General features: G+C 30.0%; 1 protein-coding gene across 1 annotated transcript in view; it reads right to left on the bottom strand.

Moving 5' to 3' along the window:
* LOC145314938 (uncharacterized) overlaps positions 1 to 20,843 on the bottom strand; it is a 40,090-nt gene that overhangs the window by 11,139 nt on the left and 8,108 nt on the right. The window contains exons 6-10 of the mRNA XM_080155014.1: positions 20,704 to 20,808; positions 15,584 to 15,658; positions 15,201 to 15,342; positions 14,618 to 14,711; positions 6,263 to 6,569 (exon numbers count right to left, since the gene is read on the bottom strand). Coding sequence (XP_080011140.1) covers positions 6,263 to 6,569; positions 14,618 to 14,711; positions 15,201 to 15,342; positions 15,584 to 15,658; positions 20,704 to 20,808 — 723 coding nt within the window. The remainder of the gene's footprint in view (positions 1 to 6,262; positions 6,570 to 14,617; positions 14,712 to 15,200; positions 15,343 to 15,583; positions 15,659 to 20,703; positions 20,809 to 20,843) is intronic.

The following is a 20,843-nucleotide window of genomic DNA, read 5'->3' as shown; positions in this document are numbered from 1 at the left end:
GCAGATCAAAGCATCTAATAGTTCAAGGGTTTTAATACTAGAATCTAATAATTAACTCACTTTTCACGTGACATACAAATTTACAAAAATACTCTAGTCAAAGAGAATGTATGTTCCAACTTTTAAAATAAAAAAAACTATTAAAAAGCGAAGGCTGACAGGATAAATAACTTGTAGATAAACTTTGCTTTCTAAAACTACTATTGGCTGCGTCCCTCACATCTAGGTTCTCTGTATTTAAAGAGCTAGGAAAGGGCAAAAAATAGCCTAAAACCATACCGGGACATGTGTAAAGCTTCCTTAAATAGAGAACTCAAATGGTTTAGGATTAAAATCTTTGGCCAAAGAAAAAAAAGAGAAAACCCAATCTGTCCCGATTTTGTATCACTTTTAAAAGTGCGATTCCATTTACGTCATATACGTTTCGGGAAAGAAAAAGAGAAGGGGGGAAGAAAATCTCTTCAAAAGAGATGGGAGAAAAGGGAAGAGATTTTCTTCCCCCCTTCCCTTTTTATATGACGTCACAGGAATCACACTTTTCAAAAGTGATACAAAATCGGGACAGATTGGGCTTTCTCAAAAAAACCTTACTATATTTACTTTATATAATAGGATAAAAAAAATCACCCCTTTTTAGTAAAAAATATGATGGTTTTAAGTTTTAAAACCAACTTTATTAATTAATTTTCATTTACTCCCCTAGTATAACTTCGTAGTTAAAGTTATGAGAATAAAAATTCATGAGAAATTTTGCACTTAATTTTTTTGCCATTAGACTGATGAGTTTAAAAAGCTGCGAACATATTTAATTAAAACTTATTGATTTATTATTTGAAAAGTTAGATATTAGAATAAGGAACGGCCTTAAAAAATAATAAAAAAGCAGTGAAGCAGTTTAACTTTTTACAAACGAAGAACTACATTGCCTCAAACTTTTCCAAAAGTCAATAATAATAATCATTAATTAGACATAATGTATTGTTTTCTGTATTTTCTATAAGAACAGACAATGCTTTATAAATGTTTATAATTGAAAGGTGGAAGTACCGGTGTAGCTTTATTAATTTGTCATAAACCTTCAGTGTATGTTTCCCTGGAAGTAAAACGGATCTAATTAATCTATTTTAACTCTAATTTTTTGACCAATTGTTTTTTAAAGACGTAAAAAATGTAAATTTCTCAAGATTTTGTGTGCAACTGCTAGACCACAAATTCTACTATTCATAATTTTAACTATCTTTGACTTGATTGCTTTGGTTACTCAGATACATTATTTCACAGTAAAATTATTCACAAAAAACTTCCGATTTGCTTTACATTGTTAAAAGCGAAGCTTTTCTATAATTAGGGTAGGTCCGTACGTACGTCCGTAACTTTCTGAGCTTTTTGTTTATTTAGACATATTAGAATTGTCCTAATGATTTCAAACCTATTAATTAGTTGCGATTTAGGAATCCTAGGAACTCAATAATTATTTCTAGAAAGTCAGTACGTCCAAGTCCATTTAAGATTCCATTTCAATTTTGGAATCACAATCCCTAGAACAACAAGGTACAATATCACAAGCGAGGCATTTCTATAATCAAATTCTAAAAATGCCTTTTTGCTTATTATGCACTGATACTCTACAAGAGTAATTGTTTTTTGTCCTTCCTTCTGATTTTAGAGCTTCGCTTTTATGGACGTTTTCATCCTTGTTTGTTTAGAGATTTAATAGCAATAATGTCATCATCCAAAGGAAACAAAGCACACTAATCTTACTGCAATTTACTTTACATTTGAATTCTTACTCATCAAGCTTGCTTTACCATTCAAAAAGGGGACTACCAAGTACCCCTGTAGGGCTTTCCATGCCATATCAATGATTACATAAACGTTAGAGTACCTATCTACTAAGAGCTTATGTAAATGTTAGATAAGCATAACTATTTGCAACATTTATTGGAAAGGACTCAATTCATCATTCTCAAAAATGCACAAAACATATTTTGCTTTACAATATAAGGTGTATACTAATTATTAACCTACAAAGCATAATGATTAATTGAATATTATTGGATAGTGCTGTCTATCTATAATAATGGATGTACAAAATACGTGGACAGGGGTAAAATTGTTATTAATTTAGGTTGCTAACATGGAACTTTTTTATTGGTTAGTTCCTTCATCCAGTTGGAGGGGAGAGGGTGGGCTAAAGGAGGTGGATGTAGGTGTTATTATTTTAGCCGGCTGCGAGTTTTACTTTATTGGGAACTTGAAAATATGGTGTAGCATCCCAGTAATAATAAATCCATTTCCATAATTTGATTAGGTGTAGTGTTTTGGTGCTTCATTACTTATAGCTAGAGTGTATGTATGTATAACCTTAAATTTAAAAGCATAACACTAAAATATACAAAAGAAAAGAAAATAATTAATTAGTTTCATAAAACCAATATGCAATAGCTTCTGAAATGACATAAGATAACTGTCCTTTCATCTAAAAATATATTAACGGGAAATAATCTTCTTTATTTTGGCCAAATTAAAATCAGCTTATACACGCAAAATTTTACTGACAGACAAAAATACACCCTGCCATTTTAACAATACTATATCTTGGTACTTTTATTCAATAATTTTAAAATCAATTAAGATCGGCTAAGACATACCGAATTTCAAGAAGTTTGACCGACAAACAGAAAAACAGACAGACAGACAGACAGGCAAACTAACCACCCTTCTTATTTTCAAGTTTTTCTTACTTTCCGTGGTTCTCCTAAACCTATGAGTGTTGTCATCAAATATTTAAATGAATTAACCAGAAAGAACTGAGAACAATGCGTGGCTTCATAACTTTCTTCTTAGATAATATGATTTTATAACATATAATATGTTTGTCATTAACTTTAAGACAATATGGAGAGTGAGAAGGGGTTAGATGGATAAGTATTTAGACTCAAAAAGATTCCAATTTAATAAAAAGATTTAAAGATACAGCTTATTACTAGAGTTTGGACAAAATGTCAACGAAAATATTAGACAAGGTAGATTTATCTATAAATCAGCCATGAACCCTTTTTGGGGGGATATTTTTATCCAGAGAGTTTAATCTGGTGCTTTAACTCAAAATAGTTAAATGATTAAATGAAACACACAAGACATTTTCAAAAGAAATCTTTATATCACATGATTGAAATAATTAAATATCTTTATTGCCTTGGAAACGAAAAATAGTTTTCTATAGAGTTTTAAATAATTTACAAAACCCTTTATTCCTGGGAATAAGTCAGGTGTTTCTATCCTTATATTTCCTATTTATTTCTCACAGAAATTAGAAATTTTTACGCCTTGCCCTTTGGAACCCCGCCTCCTATTTCCTTCTACTCTCTATTATAAAGTGTTCATTCAATACAGGTAATATTTATCAGAAGATATTCCAGTATGACTTCAAAACCGATTAATATCCACAGGATTAGATCCGGTTTAATCCTATAGTTTATCATTTTGATATCCGCGGAATACTGTCTATAATACAATGCGATAAGTAACTATTATATATTTCATTGTTCAGTGGCTAGTCTATTCAAAATAAGTAAGAATTAAAGTTAAAAGTAAAAGTAAAGTTACTTGCGGTTCGACCTTCTAATTCTAAATAAAGTAGCTTGAATATAGTCTTTAGGAAATAAATGTATAAGTAAAGATGTATAACCCAGATAACTACCTAGCCAAAGTGGTGGGGACCTTTTTCATCAGCAAGCAAATTGCTTTCTGCCCTTTTATAGCGACTTAGCTGTGTTAATATTTCTGTAGCTATTGGCTAATGTTAAAAAACATACAGTTATATAACACCAGTCCCCTGTACTCTTTTACTTCAATCTTCAGGATACTGTTTTCATTTATTTGCTAGCCGTTTTTTGGGAAGACAATTTTCCCATTTCCAAAATGCTCACACATGTGATGTCATAAACAATTATAAAACATTGAAACATGTGGTTGCAACTTCTTTCTTGTAATTTAATTGTTTAATTATCAAGCTTTCTTAAATGTTATGGTTCAAGGAATTCCAAAGATTTAATAAATAAAGAATAATACATAATATGTAATAATTAAAATATTGGGAATGATTATTTTATTTAGATACGTCCAAGCTTTTTATTTTGAGGGGGATAAAAAGAGGGGTTATAAAGGTTTTAGGGTGTTAATCTAATTTATCTATTTTTTAAATGAGGGGTTCCAAAATTGAGAGGGGTAAACACCCTTTTACTCACATCCTTCTAAGTTGTTTTGTTTTAAAAAAATATTTAATTATACTTCCAATAAAGACTTTGTCAACAATAAAAATACTTTGCTAGTTTATTCTTGAAATAACCAATTAAAAAATAAAGATTTGATAAACAACAATGTCTTTCTTTTTATCAAAACAAAGAAAATTATGATTATCAATTGCAAAAAAAATTTGCCAAATGTACTTAAAATCTCATTTGTAATCTTATTTTTCATTCTGCTATCTCTGTAATTAGGAAGAAATTACAACAAGGATGATAACATCCATTAGAATACAATTTTAAAAAATCATTAAATAACTATTCGTTAAGTACAATAGTTCTCATCTTTTGCTGAATTGCCTAGTATCTATCAAGCTAGATTTCAAATTATGACAAATCGCCACAGTAATCTTCATGCTATGTTTTAAATGACTATGAACTTTTTAAGGGATAAAATGGACAATTGCTGAGAAACATTACTCTTATAGCCCTTTCTCACTCCGCACAAATATTTTGAAGCTATTGTGAGCAAGTTTTCATATATTGCTCAATTTCTTTATTTCCCCCAAACGACAGATTGACGTACGGACCTGACTTAGAAGGCATTGCTTTTAATAAGAAAGTTAAAATTAAGTTGAAAGTTATTGTGTGTAAATTTGTTGGTTCATTAATATTTGCTCCCCGTAGTTCTCACACTAAATATAAGGGTGAAATACCATATTAAGAAATCGTCACAAAAAAATTTACTAAATTTAACTATTAAAAAATTGTACGGTGAAAATCAAACTTACTTGTTTGTAGTAAAGTTTAATTTAACAAAACCTGGAATCGAATAAAATTATGTACATTATTACATACATAGGCATGACTACCAGACTAATAAAATTAACCTTAATTAGATTATATCAAATTTTTACGTAATCCTCCATAAATGTAATTCCAAGAAAATTAATATAAAAAAAGTAAAAACAGCTGCAACTTAATTTTGCTCATTAAAACCTATAAACCATTCACACAATAAATACTTAGAAATTGTTAGATATTAAATAGTAAAGTATAATCGTGATAATCTATTTAGTGTTGTAAAAAGAAATTTTAAAGATTGTAACTTTCATATTTTGCTAATTGCTAATTAGACATAACTGTTAAGTTGCTAAATATAGCTAGTTAAAAATGATGATATTTATCATAATTTTAGCACATTTTTAAAAACTTTTTTCTGCAGGGAAGGGAAAAGGTTTTCTTTAAAACTTTTAGAATTTTAATAAATTAAATAAATTCTAAATAAAATTAATAAGGGGTGCTAAAAAATGCCAATCTTTTTACTTTTTCTAATATAAACCCTACAGTTTTGGTAAAAAAATAATCCAATTAATGCTCAAGCAATGATAATAAGAAAAAATATTTATCTTTGAATCTACTCACCTCTCTAGAGCACTACAGCTCGAGACCTAGCCATTGTGTAGAATATTTTTTAAACACCCAATTAAAAAAAATAATTCTAGGTCCTATCCATAATTAGTTTGATGTTGAAACTCTTAAATTTCTTTCAGTAAAATTATTCTTGGTTAAATAGCAAATTTTAATATAATTTAATTTTTTTGAAATTTAATTTAGGTACATCAAATTTTGTGAGAAAAAATGCATAAATGTATGTAGTCTTTTAAAGTGTAAAAGTGTTAGTAAATGTATGAAAAGAAAGAAAATAACAAGACAAAAACATAGGAATGAATAAAGATAGTGAAAGAATAAGGCAAATTTAGCTAGTATCAAAATCAATTCAAAATAGTTTTATTGGTTTAAACAATGGCAATTAATTCAGCGCTCGATATTATTTAAAACAAGAACAAAAAACTCTAATATAAGGATATCTTAAGAAGAACTGCAAACCACATTCATAGTGAATTAAAAACAATAGCTTAGTTATAGAGCATCTGTGCTATTAAAAAATGAATGGACCATAATGAATTGATTTTGATCAAAGGAAGACAATTAAATAAGATTCCTGAACTTACTTTGTAGATGTCTGTGAGAATCCGGCGTATCCAACCTTTCCCGCTCTTTGAGCGCCTCCAGCGCAGATGCCGCGTGACTGTGACTGTTTCCCGCCAATTTGGCGGGCTTCACAGGAAAGAAAGATGGCGACGGCGTGCCAGAACTCCCGGTGGACCCTGTCCCGCTGCCGCCGGTGTACACCTCGGTTCGATCCTCGGCGTAGAGGCCCTCTTTGCCCATGGCGGACAACTGGCGGCCCTTTGGCATGAACATGATGACAAAGGTTATGCTGGTGCAGGCTATCAAACCGCAGGACATACACACATCCTAAAATATAAAAATCTTAGTACAAAAAAAATTTGGTTGTCTTTTTATTTTCAATTCTAAGCAATTCACTAGTATATCAATTGTCATATGTTTGTTAACCCTTGAACGCATATACCTGAACGCAATAAAATATGATCTAACCTGACTTAAATCAATATAGAAACAAACAAAAACTGTCACTCCATTATTTTCAATTTATTAAAAAAAAATAAGGAGATATTGTTTTCATAATGCTCAATAAGATACTTTCTGTCATTAAACACGATTGCTACAGTAAACCTATGTAAATTACTTTTAAGGACAGTCGTTCAGACAAACTATATACATTAACTAACGCCATTCCCCCCCCCACGCAAAAAAAAGTTTATTGAACTTTGAATTTTAGATTAACATAAAACAAGCATTCTGACCAAAAGATTAAACATATTTTAATTCATTTTTACAAGAGAAATTGTATAACAACAAAAAGCAACCGATAAAAACCAGAAGAAATATTTGATTGTCTGATTATTAAGATTTATTAAAACCAGACAAAAATCCAGGGAAATACATAAAAAATAATTTGAAAAGATATTGTTTTTCTCTTTCCGTAATTTTGTTATAAGAAAATAATACAATACAGCAACATTGAAACGCTGGAAAGTGTCATGTTTGATGTCATCCCTCCTTTTTAGACGTATTTTTATGATGCCAAATATGAAAATCAATACTTATCATAAATTGCCTAAATTTAAGATTTAATTTATTCTTTCAATTATTTTAAAGAATAATAGTCTTTAACTGTGAATACATGAAACAAGCAATGGTAAACCACAATAAAAATATTTAGAAAAGTTAATTCTATGCATAAGGCAACAGATAGTTAGAAAATACTGGTAGAATATTAGATATAAAAGTATTAGAGGTATTTAGAGGCCACTGTATTTCTTTTATAGTTTTTGAACAAAATTATTTCAGTTTTTTTCCTTATTTAAAAAGAACAATCGCTTCACTTTTTTCAATATAAACCCTACAGTTTTGGTCAAAAACTAATAAAAACTAATACAATTCATGCTCAAGCAATGATAATAATAAAACAATATTGAATTTTGAATCTACACACCTCTCCAGAGCACACTACATCTCAACACCTAGTACTTGTGGAGACTTTTTCTCTACCAGGATAGTGCATTATATTTTATTTCAAATTAAGACAGGTTTATCTTCTTGAGAGAAAAAAATAACAAACCGTCCTAAAAACTTAAAATCTTGTAGATAGACCCCATAATGTTTAGAGCTTTATTATTCCAAAGCGTGTATATTTTATATATAAACAAGGATGACAACATCCATACGTAGCGAAGTACAAAATTTTGTGGATGGGACTGACCGTCATTGTTGTTTCTTCAAACGACGTGAAATTTAATTTTGATATCTTTAACTAAAAAAAATTTGGAAAATCGGACTAAAAACACCAAAGATATGTGGGAAAATGTAAAAATATAAAAATAGCCAGAAACCTGCAAAAAGGCAGTCTGACCGTCATTATTGTTTTCTCCAAACGACGGAAAATTTAATTTTGATATTTTTAACTGAAAAAATTTTGAAAATCGGACTAAAAACACCAAAGATATGGGGGAAAATGTAAAAAATATAAAATAGCCAAAAACCTGCAAAAAGGCAGTCTGACTGTCATAGTTGTTTACATCAAACAATGTGAAATTTGATTTTGATATGTATAACTGAAAAAATTTTGAAAATCGGATCATAAACACCAAAGATATGGGAGAAAATGTAAAAAATATAAAAATAGCCAAAAACCTGCAAAAAGGCAGTCTGACCGTCATTATTGTTTTCTCCAAACGACGGAAAATTTAATTTTGATATCTTTAACTGAAAAAATTTTGAAAATCGGACCATAAACACCAAAGATATGGGGGAAAATGTGCAAAATTAAAAAAATAGCCTAAAACCTGCTATAAAGCCGTCCGACCGCCATTTATGTTTTATAGTTAATTGTGCTCCTTAATGATGGGAATGTTGTCAAAAAATTTCAGAATCCTATCTTTTATAGGAGCTGAGTAAATCCCATTTCCCCCATAGCGTTACGGACTGACTGACTGACTGACGGACTGACTGACGGACTGACTGACGGACATAGTGAATTATAGAGTAGCTTCGCTACTAAAAACAACATGTTCTGTAATGAGAATGATTGGAGGTTTAGAAATTAACATCCCTTTACATAAGAAGTGTGATGCTCTATTATGGCAGTATTGGAAAGCAGGAAGGGAAGGGACATTTGGCTGTATTATTATAGTAGTCCCCAAAGTTTTATATTAACGTTTTCGTATTAGTTAGGTAATCAACTTTAGGGCCTTTTCTTGAATTGTGATTGGTGGTTAATTAATTTGAGTGTCTAAACGTTTCAAACACTATTTGTTATCTACAGAAGGGGTAATTTTGTGTATCATCAATCGTGATGTACATCAATTTATCAGCCATTGTCTTATCACTTTAGATCCCTTATAGGAAAGAGTAAAAGATAGTTATTGCTCGTATTGCATGATTAAAATTGTATGTTTATACAATAAAGTCAACAGTAACTAAAAGCAAATCATCTAAAAGTTTTGCTCAGTAATTAATTGATTGAACATAATTAAAAAGTTGGAATAGGTAACGTTCCATTTGTAATAATTTACTATTACAACTATGAAGAAAAAATTTCACTGTTTCATATGCACGCCAATTAGACAAATTTTCAGTATATGCAACATTTGATTTGTTTTTTTACAGAGCCTGAGAAATTTTATTCTGTTGCCATTAGAATAAAATAATCTGGTACAATATGTATTTCTTACCAGAGACATAGACAAAGATAATAAATACTTTTTTACAAGCTAGTGGCTTCGATCCTAGCATCTAGAGTATCTTTATTCAACGGGGCAAGGAGAGGTACACAAAAATAGCCAAAAACCATTCAAAGACATTAATTTAAAAATAAAAAACAAAAACCAAAAACCATTCATGAAACTTAAGAACTCAATCGGTTCAGTGGTTAGCGAATTCTTTGCGGACAAAAAAAAGAACTTTATTTTTGTATATTAGGTCTATGTAGGCGATGGGTATACCTATTAAATTTTAAATAAATCATTTAGATACCAGAGCTTACTCATTATTACTCAACCCTTGACAAAGTATAGAACTTAACAGTAAGCTAATAATATTGACAATCAAATGCCTCTAATCTATAATGAAAAATATTTAAAGTCTTAACCCTTTTTTCTTATTCTTAATTTCTATCCCTGATATTTAAACCTACTTCTAGACAGCTATATAGTCGGAATTTTATGTATTTGATGAAATTTTGGCATTAGGAAGTAATTTTGTTTCCATGCCCTAGGGGTTACTAGGTATAAGGTATAACCAACTAGCGAATTAATCTAAAATATTATTTGGGAACAGATGTAGAGGTTGTCAATACCCCCAACGACAGCTGAAAAACGCGTATAGGTTTCGTGATTTTTCTCCAATTAATTTCGTTGTTACTACAGAAAAAGGTTCCTTTTTTTATATATTAGCGGCTTCTCCTTCTATAGGCTACGCTTTTATGAACATCCCTTCCTCAAAACCTTATTTTTTATAAGACAGGATTTTTTAATGGGCGATTTCTCTTTGAAGGGTTGAGGTTACTTCCACCAATATAGCTATAAAACTTCCTTGAACCTATAAAAAATAGTCGTTGTAAAGAAAAACCATTAGCAGATACACAGCAAATACACAGACAGAACTTAGCTGTAGTCATAATTCTCTATGAGAATATCTCTATAATAATACAGAAATCAGAATTAAAGAATTATTTTACTCTTCAGATGCCCTATCCTTGGCACTCCAACTAGACCCTCTATTTATTGCTTGTTGCATATATGCAGGAATCTTAAGAGATAAGAAAATGAACGATAAATTAATATACATCCTCAATTATGATAAATAAAATAATCCCTTCTGTAGATTAAGTTTTTAGGTGGAGTAATTAAAAAACTGCTGGTATTGGATCAAATAAATCAGAACTAATATGTGCTAAAATTTAGAAGCCAACGAATTAAAAAGAGTGTTTATAAAACTGTTGGAACCAGTGTAATTTACAGTCTTATATCCCCTCCCACCCTGCACATATGAAAGTTAGAATATTACTTTGGTCGATGATTGGCATTTGTTTTTATAGGATTTGAATTGTATTTAAACGGCGTTGTTACAAAAGGTCTACTCCTACGAAAGGTCTACTCTACTAAAGGTCTAATTCTACAAAAGGTCTAATGCTACAAATGGTCTACTGTTATATAGGTATTTATATAAATAATGATATGAATAATATAATTAGATTATAGAGGAAACAATTACGAGACATTTGTAAATTTGTAACATTAGACCTTTTGTAGAAGTAGATCTTTTGTAGGGGTAGACCTTTTGTAGAAGTAGATCTTTTGTAGTGATAGACCTTTTGTAGGAGTAGATCTTTTGTAGTGGTAGACCTTTTGTAGAGTAGATCTTTTGTAGTGGTAGACCTTTTGTAGAGTAGAACTTTTGTAGGGGTAGACCTTTTGTAGAAGTAGATCTTTTGTAGGGGTAGACCTTTTGTAGAGTAGAACTTTTATAGGGGTAGACCTTTTGTAGAATAGATCTTTTGTAGGGGTAGACCTTTTGTAGAAGTAGATCTTTTGTAGTGGTAGACCTTTTGTAGGAGTAGATCTTTTGTAGTGGTAGACCTTTTGTAGAGTAGATCTTTTGTAGTGGTAGACCTTTTGTAGAGTAGAACTTTTGTAGGGGTAGACCTTTTGTAGAAGTAGATCTTTTGTAGGGGTACCCTTTTGTAGAGTAGAACTTTTATAGGGGTAGACCTTTTGTAGAATAGATCTTTTGTAGGGGTAGACCTTTTGTAGAAGTAGATCTTTTGTAGTGGTAGACCTTTTGTAGGAGTAGATCTTTTGTAGTGGTAGACCTTTTGTAGAGTAGATCTTTTGTAGTGGTAGACCTTTTGTAGAGTAGAACTTTTGTAGGGGTAGACCTTTTGTAGAAGTAGATCTTTTGTAGGGGTAGACCTTTTGTAGAGTAGAACTTTTATAGGGGTAGACCTTTTGTAGAATAGATCTTTTGTAGGGGTAGACCTTTTGTAGAAGTAGATCTTTTGTAGTGGTAGACCTTTTGTAAAACAGACCTTTTGTAGCAACGCCATTTAAAAAGGTTAAAGATCCTCTTATTAAACCCTTTCCTTAATACTTTAATGTTGAATATTTAAATTTTCTCAGCAATGACAAAAAATCTAGGAAAATTGAATAACAAATATTTACAATTAAAATTTCTCAAAAGTTTTTATAAATATTTTTGTGAAAGTATGCTCAAATTTTCTCAATAACAAATTACGTGATATTAAAAAATCAATTTTAAAAAAATTTTCGATCACATCTTTGTCGAGTGTTGTTTTTATAAAACAGTAAACATTGCAGTCACCCTGTAACGCAATTTAATAATGTTAATAATCCGTAAATAGGACATAGATTAGAACCAATCTGATTCTCCTTTACAATATAGGTTTCCATAGGTTCTGGGAAGTTTTATAACTATTTTTGGGGAGAGTACCACCACTTTTTATTCAGAAAGTCCCAAAAATGGAAGGAGAGCCCACATCAAATGCCGCTGGAGGTTTTTAGGGGCAAAGTATCTAGTATCTTATAAAATGATAATGATTTAGACTTATATTATATCAATGGATACGACAATGAGCCATAAATTGACAAACAAAACACTTCCAATAAAGATAAATAAACAAAAACAATACTTAAGTATGGCTCCGAAACCTTTTAATAAAGGCATACTGAAAAATCATGTATCGTATCCTATTATAGCCAGATTTCTACAAATAATAAAAAAAAATATAATTTAAATACTATTTTTATCAGCACTAGTTTTCGGCCCCTCGGGGCTAACAAAACTGGGTTTAATTTTACAATTGTAATGCGATAAATAACTATTAAGTAAAAGAATGAGATAATGTTCATAAAGATTTTTGAAATAGTATAATTTATTTTCAATGTCTATTCCCTCCCAGCCCTTACCCTTATATAGCTTTGTTTTTTGCTGTTTTATATAAAAAAAAACCTATCAAAGATGCAATATTGATTATTAGATTATTAGAATCAATGAAAGCTTGTTTATAATCATGATATCGAATATTGATTGGAGGAATTCATCAAAATTGTTGATCTATAAAGATTTGAACAGTATGTAAAAGATGCATAAAGTTATGAAATTCATAATATGATATACAAGAATGATAACGTTCAAAAGTTTTTAAAATGTGAGAGAGAGAGAGAGAAAGCCCTTGACTTTTAAGAAAATAAAAATATAAAGAAATTTTACCATGAATATAATTAACACAACAATATTAATCACCAATATTGTGATTTTAACGATAGAAATAAAGACATCGTTTTCAAATGCGGATAATCCTAAAATGAATAAAATTTTGCTTTTGAAAGGTTAACAACATTAAGCATTATTTGCTAATAGATGACATAAAAAGGTCACTTATTTAGTGTACAATTTTTAATTTGAAAACAGCAAGATTTTCATAAGATTATTAGGAAAAATATAATACATTTATATTAATCATTTGATGTTTTTAATTTCATTTTTTAAACCTATTTTTAAATCTATATTTACTGGTTGAATTTGAAAAATTTACATAAGATTAGTGCTAACTATTGATCACAATTGTTTAATGATATTGTTCTTTATAAACTTTGAAACCAAGTCATATGGACTTTAATTGAGTTTAGTTAGAATAAACAGGCAGTAATTATCAACCTGCTATAGCTTAAATTTGTTTTGAAGATACACCATTTAACAAGAAAAAGTGTGACATTGCCTGTTCGTCTATTCTAAGCAATATAAGATCTCTCAAACGGTAGAGTAGAGGGGTGTTTTATTGTTTACTTAATCTATATCTATTTTGATTAGTCTAATACTAATGCTAATTACTCTAATGGCAATACATTTATAATTGAAGACGTGCTTTATTGCTTTTAATTTCTTTATTTCTTTGCTTGTTGTTCATTTATCATTAGGAACGTTGATTTGAAATTTAATTGCCTCAATAAAAAGTTCCATAAAGAATGTGATTAATTCAAAATTGAGAACATTAATCAAAACAAATAAATAGCTAGAGATTTAGTCTTCCATTTCAACTTTGTTTCAAATTATGTGGGTAAATTGATAATAAATTTAAATAAACAAGGGGGGAGGTGACATATAAAAAATTACTCCCCACAAAAGACTAAAAAACTTTGGAGACTATTATTGCATTTTAATTGGTTTCCTCATTGGGTTGAGCGTCCAAACGAATTTTATCTAAGGAAGGAGTAGTTTTGTGTATCATCATTTAAGGATGTACATCAATTTATCGGTTATTGTCTTACCCCTTTTAAATTACACAATTATACTTTTCTGAAAATATCTATCTATCTACCATTTAGATGAACCTTTCTTAATTGTTTTTAAAGATAAAGATAAATTAAACAAAAAGCTAACAAATAATGGTTATAAATCAATTAATATCTTCTAAAATATCAATTTATCTTAGTACCTTTATTATTCTATTAAATGTGTTTTATTGGTTTATTATCTACTAGCCGATACGCCCCTAGAGGCCTCTAGGGGCACGTAAAAAATTTTCTTTTCAATTTATGTTAAGATCAGTTATTTACCAAATATATTCACTAGTCTTCGCTTTATATCTTTTCCTTTTCGATACCCACCCCAAAATAGCAAAACCTTCCCATGACCAACGAGAAGCTACACTGCAAATGAGAACCATATTGGATTAGTGGTTAGCGAGATCCTTCGGTACAAACAGACAGACAGAGATTCTTTTACTTTATTATAAGGATACAATACAATTATAAAGCTTCCCTGAAATGTACAATTTTATCGGAGGAGCTTTTTTGTTGAGATCTTTAGCTTCAGAAAAAAATACTTACTTGTTTTTACAATAATAGGATATCTATCTATACCTGGAACTGTGTAGGTACAATAAAACCAGCCAGCACCCAGACCAACCAGATCGAAACTGTGAAACCCATTGTCAGTCCAACATAAAGAGCTTCCCTGAAAATAGTATTTTAGTAAGTAACGTGTATAAAATAAAATGGAAGCAGCTTATAGTGCCTATAAAGATAACATAATACAATACAAATAACCAATGATAGGCCAGTAAACATTTCAATTGTAAAATGTATACTGGCCTATTATTGGTCATAGTATTGCATTACGTCAATTTTATAGGCACTTTAAGCTGCTTCATAAAATGATAATATGAGAAGAAAGAGTGCGAGAGAGAGAGAGAGAGAGAGAGAGAGAGAGAGAGAAATAACAAAATTTCAGGTAGAGAAATGTAGAAGGACAAGGAGATTGAGAAGAGAGTGAGAAAGATAGAGAGAGTAAGATAGAAAAATATAGAGGAGAAAGTGAGAAATAGAGCGAGAAATAATAAGAGTGAGTGAGAGATAGATATAAATCTGGTTGGATAGCAAGATATTTATTATCAAAAAGAACAATTCTAAGACAGCCAGTAAAAATAAACTTGTAAATCATTACCTATAATTTTCTCTGACACCTCTGGACTTGAATGCCAGTAGAACAACGACGACAATTAGGAAGACATCGTACAATAATCCCAACAGCTGACTTTTAAACTGGGTTCCACAGCTCACATACACACCATTGGGTATCTCCAATTCTGGCGGTTTTAATGTTAGTTATATTTATATAGAATTAAGCGATTTTGGTCCAAATTATTTATGTAATACTTGCATTTTTTGTCAAAGTTACAAGTGATACAATTTTTTTAACACCCATTGGAACATGTAAAAGTAGTTTTCGATTTTAAACCCCATTAAAAGAAAATTTATTAGATTTTAGTAAATATCGTAGCAACTCTATAACTAGACACTGTCTGTAATAATATAACATTCCTATTATTTCAGGTGGAGCAGAGACCAGCCACTGTATTCCAATCACCAGTTGTATCAAGACAGCAAAACATAACAGCAAACTCTGTTCAACAAATTATCATTTTAAAAAATTCTTAAATATAAAACTTATAAGGATTATATATTTATTTTACTTCAAATTTAAGGGCGTAGGATTAGAACAACCTGCATAGACTTAAAGTTATTTTTTTTAAAATAGAAAATGTTATATGTAAAACATCTAACAGTTTTATTGCATTAAACTTTTCTAAAATTCCTAACTTTGCATTGTGATGAGTTGCGCTTATTCTGGGTCAAATAATTCTTTATACTCTTTTAAGTAATCGCAAATCTGACATAGCAGCAGTAGGTACAATGGTTAACGTCTTTAGTTATGATGCAGGATAGGCTAGGTTTCGAACCTATCACATTCAAGATTAAATACGTGATACGCCACAAACGCTGGTTTACTGTACAGTAATACTTTTGCAATGAAATCATTAATACTGCAATTATATGATTTAAATATGCTATTAAAAATCAATCAAGGATTTTGGTTTTCAAAGGATTAGTAATATGTCGATTATTACACTGTACACTAAATTAACAAATTTTCTTGAAGGTAAATTAGAGGTGTGTACTCACATCCGTATGATAATGATAATTCGTATTGACAAAGATGGTTTGTTGGTCATGATAATATAAATCATCTATTATACAAAGTTAGGAAAAAGTAGGAAGTCTGTCTGTCCTTCCGTCTGAACCCTAAGATCTTGGGTCCTGTAGTATCTTTAAGCTATTGCCATGGGACACCCTCCCTTAAGAGAAAATTGTTGACCCCACCAAAAAAAATTTATTATTTTTAAATTTCCTAAAACATAAAAAAGAGGGTATCTCTTCTCATATCAGCAATTTATTTTATATTTTTAAACATCGAATGCTTTAATAAATTTCAAATAATAAATATCTTTGGATAAATTATATCAAAAGGGTTTGAGTTAGGTATAATCTACTGTAAGTGTTTATGGATAGCATATTCTTAAAATAAGTGTCAGCATTAAAATCTACTAATAGAAACTTATATCAACCTTGTTAGAAAACACTACCTTATGACATTACCGCTATAATAAACTATATAAAAACATAAAAAGTAAACCTCTATCCATACTTAAGTCAGTTATGACTAGTAAGTTAGTGAGTAGCTTCGCTACTAATAAAGCGAATGTTAACGACCAAAAAGAATTGTGAAAAGGTCAACTTAATATTAAACATGAACATGTAATTATATCTTAAATTATGACTATTTTATAGTTTTTGACCTTTTTATGTCAATACATAAAAAGATCATGCCCTAAATATATATGAGAATATTTGCTACCTAAATATTTTAAAATTATTCATTTGATAATAAAAATGTAAAACAAAAAAAAAACTTTTATTACTAATTTCTTCCAGGTTCTCGTGTCTTTTTTTAAAAAAGGAATTAATAAAATATTTACAATTTTAAGATCTTGCTCGACACTTAAGGTGATGAATTATCTTCATAGGTAAGCTTTTTATTTGTCTGAAAAAAGTATCTTTTTTAGATGATTGACCAACCACACCCAAAAATATAAAAGTTTTTTACTTCCCTGTTAGAAGAGAATCAAGTATGTAAAGCCATCTGCAAGATCTTTCGTTACAAATAGGCATACAAATTGAAAGTATATCGAATGCCACATTTTGCTTGGATTGGACACTGTCATCCTTGTCTTGTTTCACCCTTCAGTAGTTTTTCAGTGAAACAGACAGACATTCTGATAAATTAAAAGTAGGACAGGCTTCACAATAACAGTGACATGATGTCTATCTGTCTATCTGTGTGTCTGTATATAAGGATCTTGCTAACTGCTGAACTATTATAGAAGCTATTCATAGGACCTGCAAAGGTTTATAACTATTGTGGAGCAGTGAACCACCAGCCCCCGAAGAAAATTCCCCCTATAAAATGCCACTCACCCCCCCCCCAAAAAAAAAAAATATTTTTCGACTTTCCCATCCTCAGTCTAAGTGCCCCTGGGGGCGTAGTCACTTGTAATCAAAAAAGTATTGAAATGTAATCAGATAACAAGAGTTGTGATTATATACTGCAAATAAAAAGTGTACAGTAATACCATGGCATTTGTGTGTTCCAAAACTGCCGACAAAATTGGGACAATTTTAAACTTCGTTTGTGTCCCAACAATTGACATCTAAGAGCCCTAAAAGTGTAAAATGTTTCAAATAGCAAACCTATCAGTTATGAGTGTTTTCCCTATGACCAATGTCTGTGTATTTATAACATCATATTATAGACAGCTTTCCGCGGATACTATACTGCAAAAATCTTCCAACTTCTTTGATAAAAAAAAAATTAGAATACTTATTTCAGAGCCAGCGTATGAGATATTATGGTAAAGGTTGACGCAAATTTACGCAATTCCTTAACTCTAGTGCGTCAATGTATCTAAATTTAGTCGTAAATCAGACCAAACCAAGGTTGTATTATAGCTTAGATTTATATAGTAGACTAATTAATCATAGACTAAAAAGGTTGTTACTAATGTAAACAGCCCAATATAAATCCGTTTGTTTGTAAGAAATGATATTGGGAAATAGAGAATTTCGCGGTTGTTATTTAAGGAAAACGGTTGTTTTAAAAAAAGATTCCCTATACCAATTAGTATGAAGCATACAATCTACTTTGTCCGTCAGTCTTATAGTTATTATTTGCTCTTATTTTATCAGACTATTAATTAAAATATTTTGTATATTTATTATTTATATTTTTTAAAACAAATATATTCATTAAGTGACTCTAAGTTAACTCTATTAATGTATTGCATTGAAGCATTGGTGTATATTTCTTAGAAATAGGTACAGAACTGCAACTTTGGTCTGTGAATTGGGTTGCGTCATTATTTGTAAAGATATTTACAGTTTGTTTTATGCGTTTTTGATTAAAACATCTTGGACAACAATGAGAAAATACCTTTAACAATTTTATAAAATTTTATTTTTTGATGCTTTTTTAGGTCAGGTTAGTACAGTTAGGTATCGTGTTCCATATGAGTTAGAGCTGTAAAATTGAGAAAAATTTATATGATCCACAGAACGATTCAAGGGATTGCTATATCAATGACTAAGGTTAATTCTATTGTTTTCCTATATTTTATTCTTTTAAAACATATTTTTATATTTACGTAATTTTAGAAGAAGTACTGGTATTTTCCTATATAAAGTAGTAAGATTTTGTTGTTTGTATCGAAGAATCTCTAAAACCACCGAACAGATATGGGTCTCCTTTACTTTAAAGCTACTTATAGGTCCAGGGAAGATTTTTAACTTTTTTGGGGAAGGGTGATTTTAACTCTTTAAAGAGAAATAGCCCACAGAAAAAAATTCTTTAAGAAAATTTTAAATAGGGAAATGGGGGGCGGAGGTGGGGTCTTCTTACCTACTCCCCCACCTAAAGTGCCCCGAGAGGCCTATAGAATAAAACAGATAAATGTACAATCAGCAAGCTGTATAAATCTAGTATAAATACTGTCTATCCTGGTTTTTCTCCTGAAAGTATAAAAGAGTAAAAATAATGCAATTATAAACAGCAGGTATTTCAATAATTAGCCTAATAAATCAAGTTTCACATGTTGTTTAAGCACCTCTTTTTACATTTAAGGCTAGACCATCAGCCTTCATGTCACTTACGTTTTGATGTCCATGATAAACTTGTCTTATTTACTTAAAACCTCATATAAAGTAAATCCCTATGAAGATTAATATTTTAGAATATTGGTTTAATATCTAAAACGCCTTTTCTTGTGCCTAATAAGCAAAAAGTTAAAAAATTGCTTGTCTGTAGTTAAGTATCAAATTAAGTTATATTTTTCTGAAATTGAAAAGATCAATTAAAAACAAAATTGTGGAAGGTTTAATACTTAATCTTATTCATTTAGAAAGTATTGCGAGTGAAATGTGTCGTGTTAAACCCAAGCAACTATTTTATGGTCAGGTTAATATATACAAACATGACAAAATCAATGGGTCCTATGTGTATTTCCACTTTTTCCTATGTGTATTTTTCCCTAATGTGTGAAATTTCAGACGATATACATATATTGCAATGAGAAATAACATGATATTTAGACGATAAGAAATTGTCATTGTAAAATAATTCCAATGACCTTTGTCGGGCTGTCATTACTTGTTAAAAAGCTTATTAGGTGCGTCAAATATCAAAGTATATCAAAGTATCTAGCCCACTTAAAAAACAAAGCAATGTATGAAACCAAACTAGCTTGTATGCAACTTAATTTCATTTTTTTTTTAATACTTGACCCTTTATGTTATTAATTAGCAAAACAATATGTTTTGAAGTTTAGAGCAAAAAGTATAAAGTAATTGCAATATAATTGTAGTTTTAAATCATAAGTGCAGTATGAAATGGGACAAATTATCATGAAAGAAGTTGAGTTTGGAAATCTACAAGAAAATGATTGGCTTCATAAATCTTCTTAAGTATGTGTTTATTTTAATGAGAATTTACTTAGAAATAAAAGTATGCTATCACTTCAATAGTTTCATGTATTTTAAAACTAAAAATAAAGAAAATTGAAATATATCCAGAAGAATTTAAAAGAACGAAAGACAATAGCCATAAAATGAAGACTAATGCGAGAAAATAAATCAAAATTTAAACAAAAGATTGATTTAATTACATAGGTATATCATGTCCGGCACTGGTAAGTCTAAGCAAGACTTGACATAACCCACAATAAAATTTGTAAATATTTTATGCTTTATAACAGCAACCTACTTTTATATTAGTTTAGCTACCATTCTAGCCAGTAAAGCTGTCAATTGTTTAACAAGATTTTTGGCAGCTGCAAATTTGCAGTCAAAATTGGTTGTCATTTCATATCTTTTTATATAAAGTAGTAAGATTTTTATACCTACTGATTTGATTTGTCAGGGGGTGGTTTTAGACTATTTTTTTTTATAGATTAAAATACCTCAGGAAGATTTTAGGCTATTTGTCTGCCTTCCCTTACCCTAAATGCTAGGATTGCATCCCCTAGTTATTATTGTAGTTATTTTAAGAATGATAATTCCCTGATATGTTGCAGGCAGATACACTCCAGAGTTTAGAGAAACAAGGAAGACCAGTTTTACAAGCAGCGTAGAATATACTATAGAGTAGGCTAATCCAGTTCCAAGTCTGTACAAATACAAAGTTAGTATTTGTTAGAGT

The sequence above is a fragment of the Acartia tonsa genome, chromosome 3 (genome assembly GCF_053477335.1).
Source record: "Acartia tonsa isolate MP-2025a chromosome 3, ASM5347733v1, whole genome shotgun sequence".
Classification (NCBI taxonomy): Eukaryota; Metazoa; Arthropoda; class Copepoda; order Calanoida; family Acartiidae; genus Acartia; species Acartia tonsa.
The sequence above is the reverse complement of the archived record's forward strand: the minus strand, read 5'-3'. Positions and strand labels throughout refer to the sequence as shown.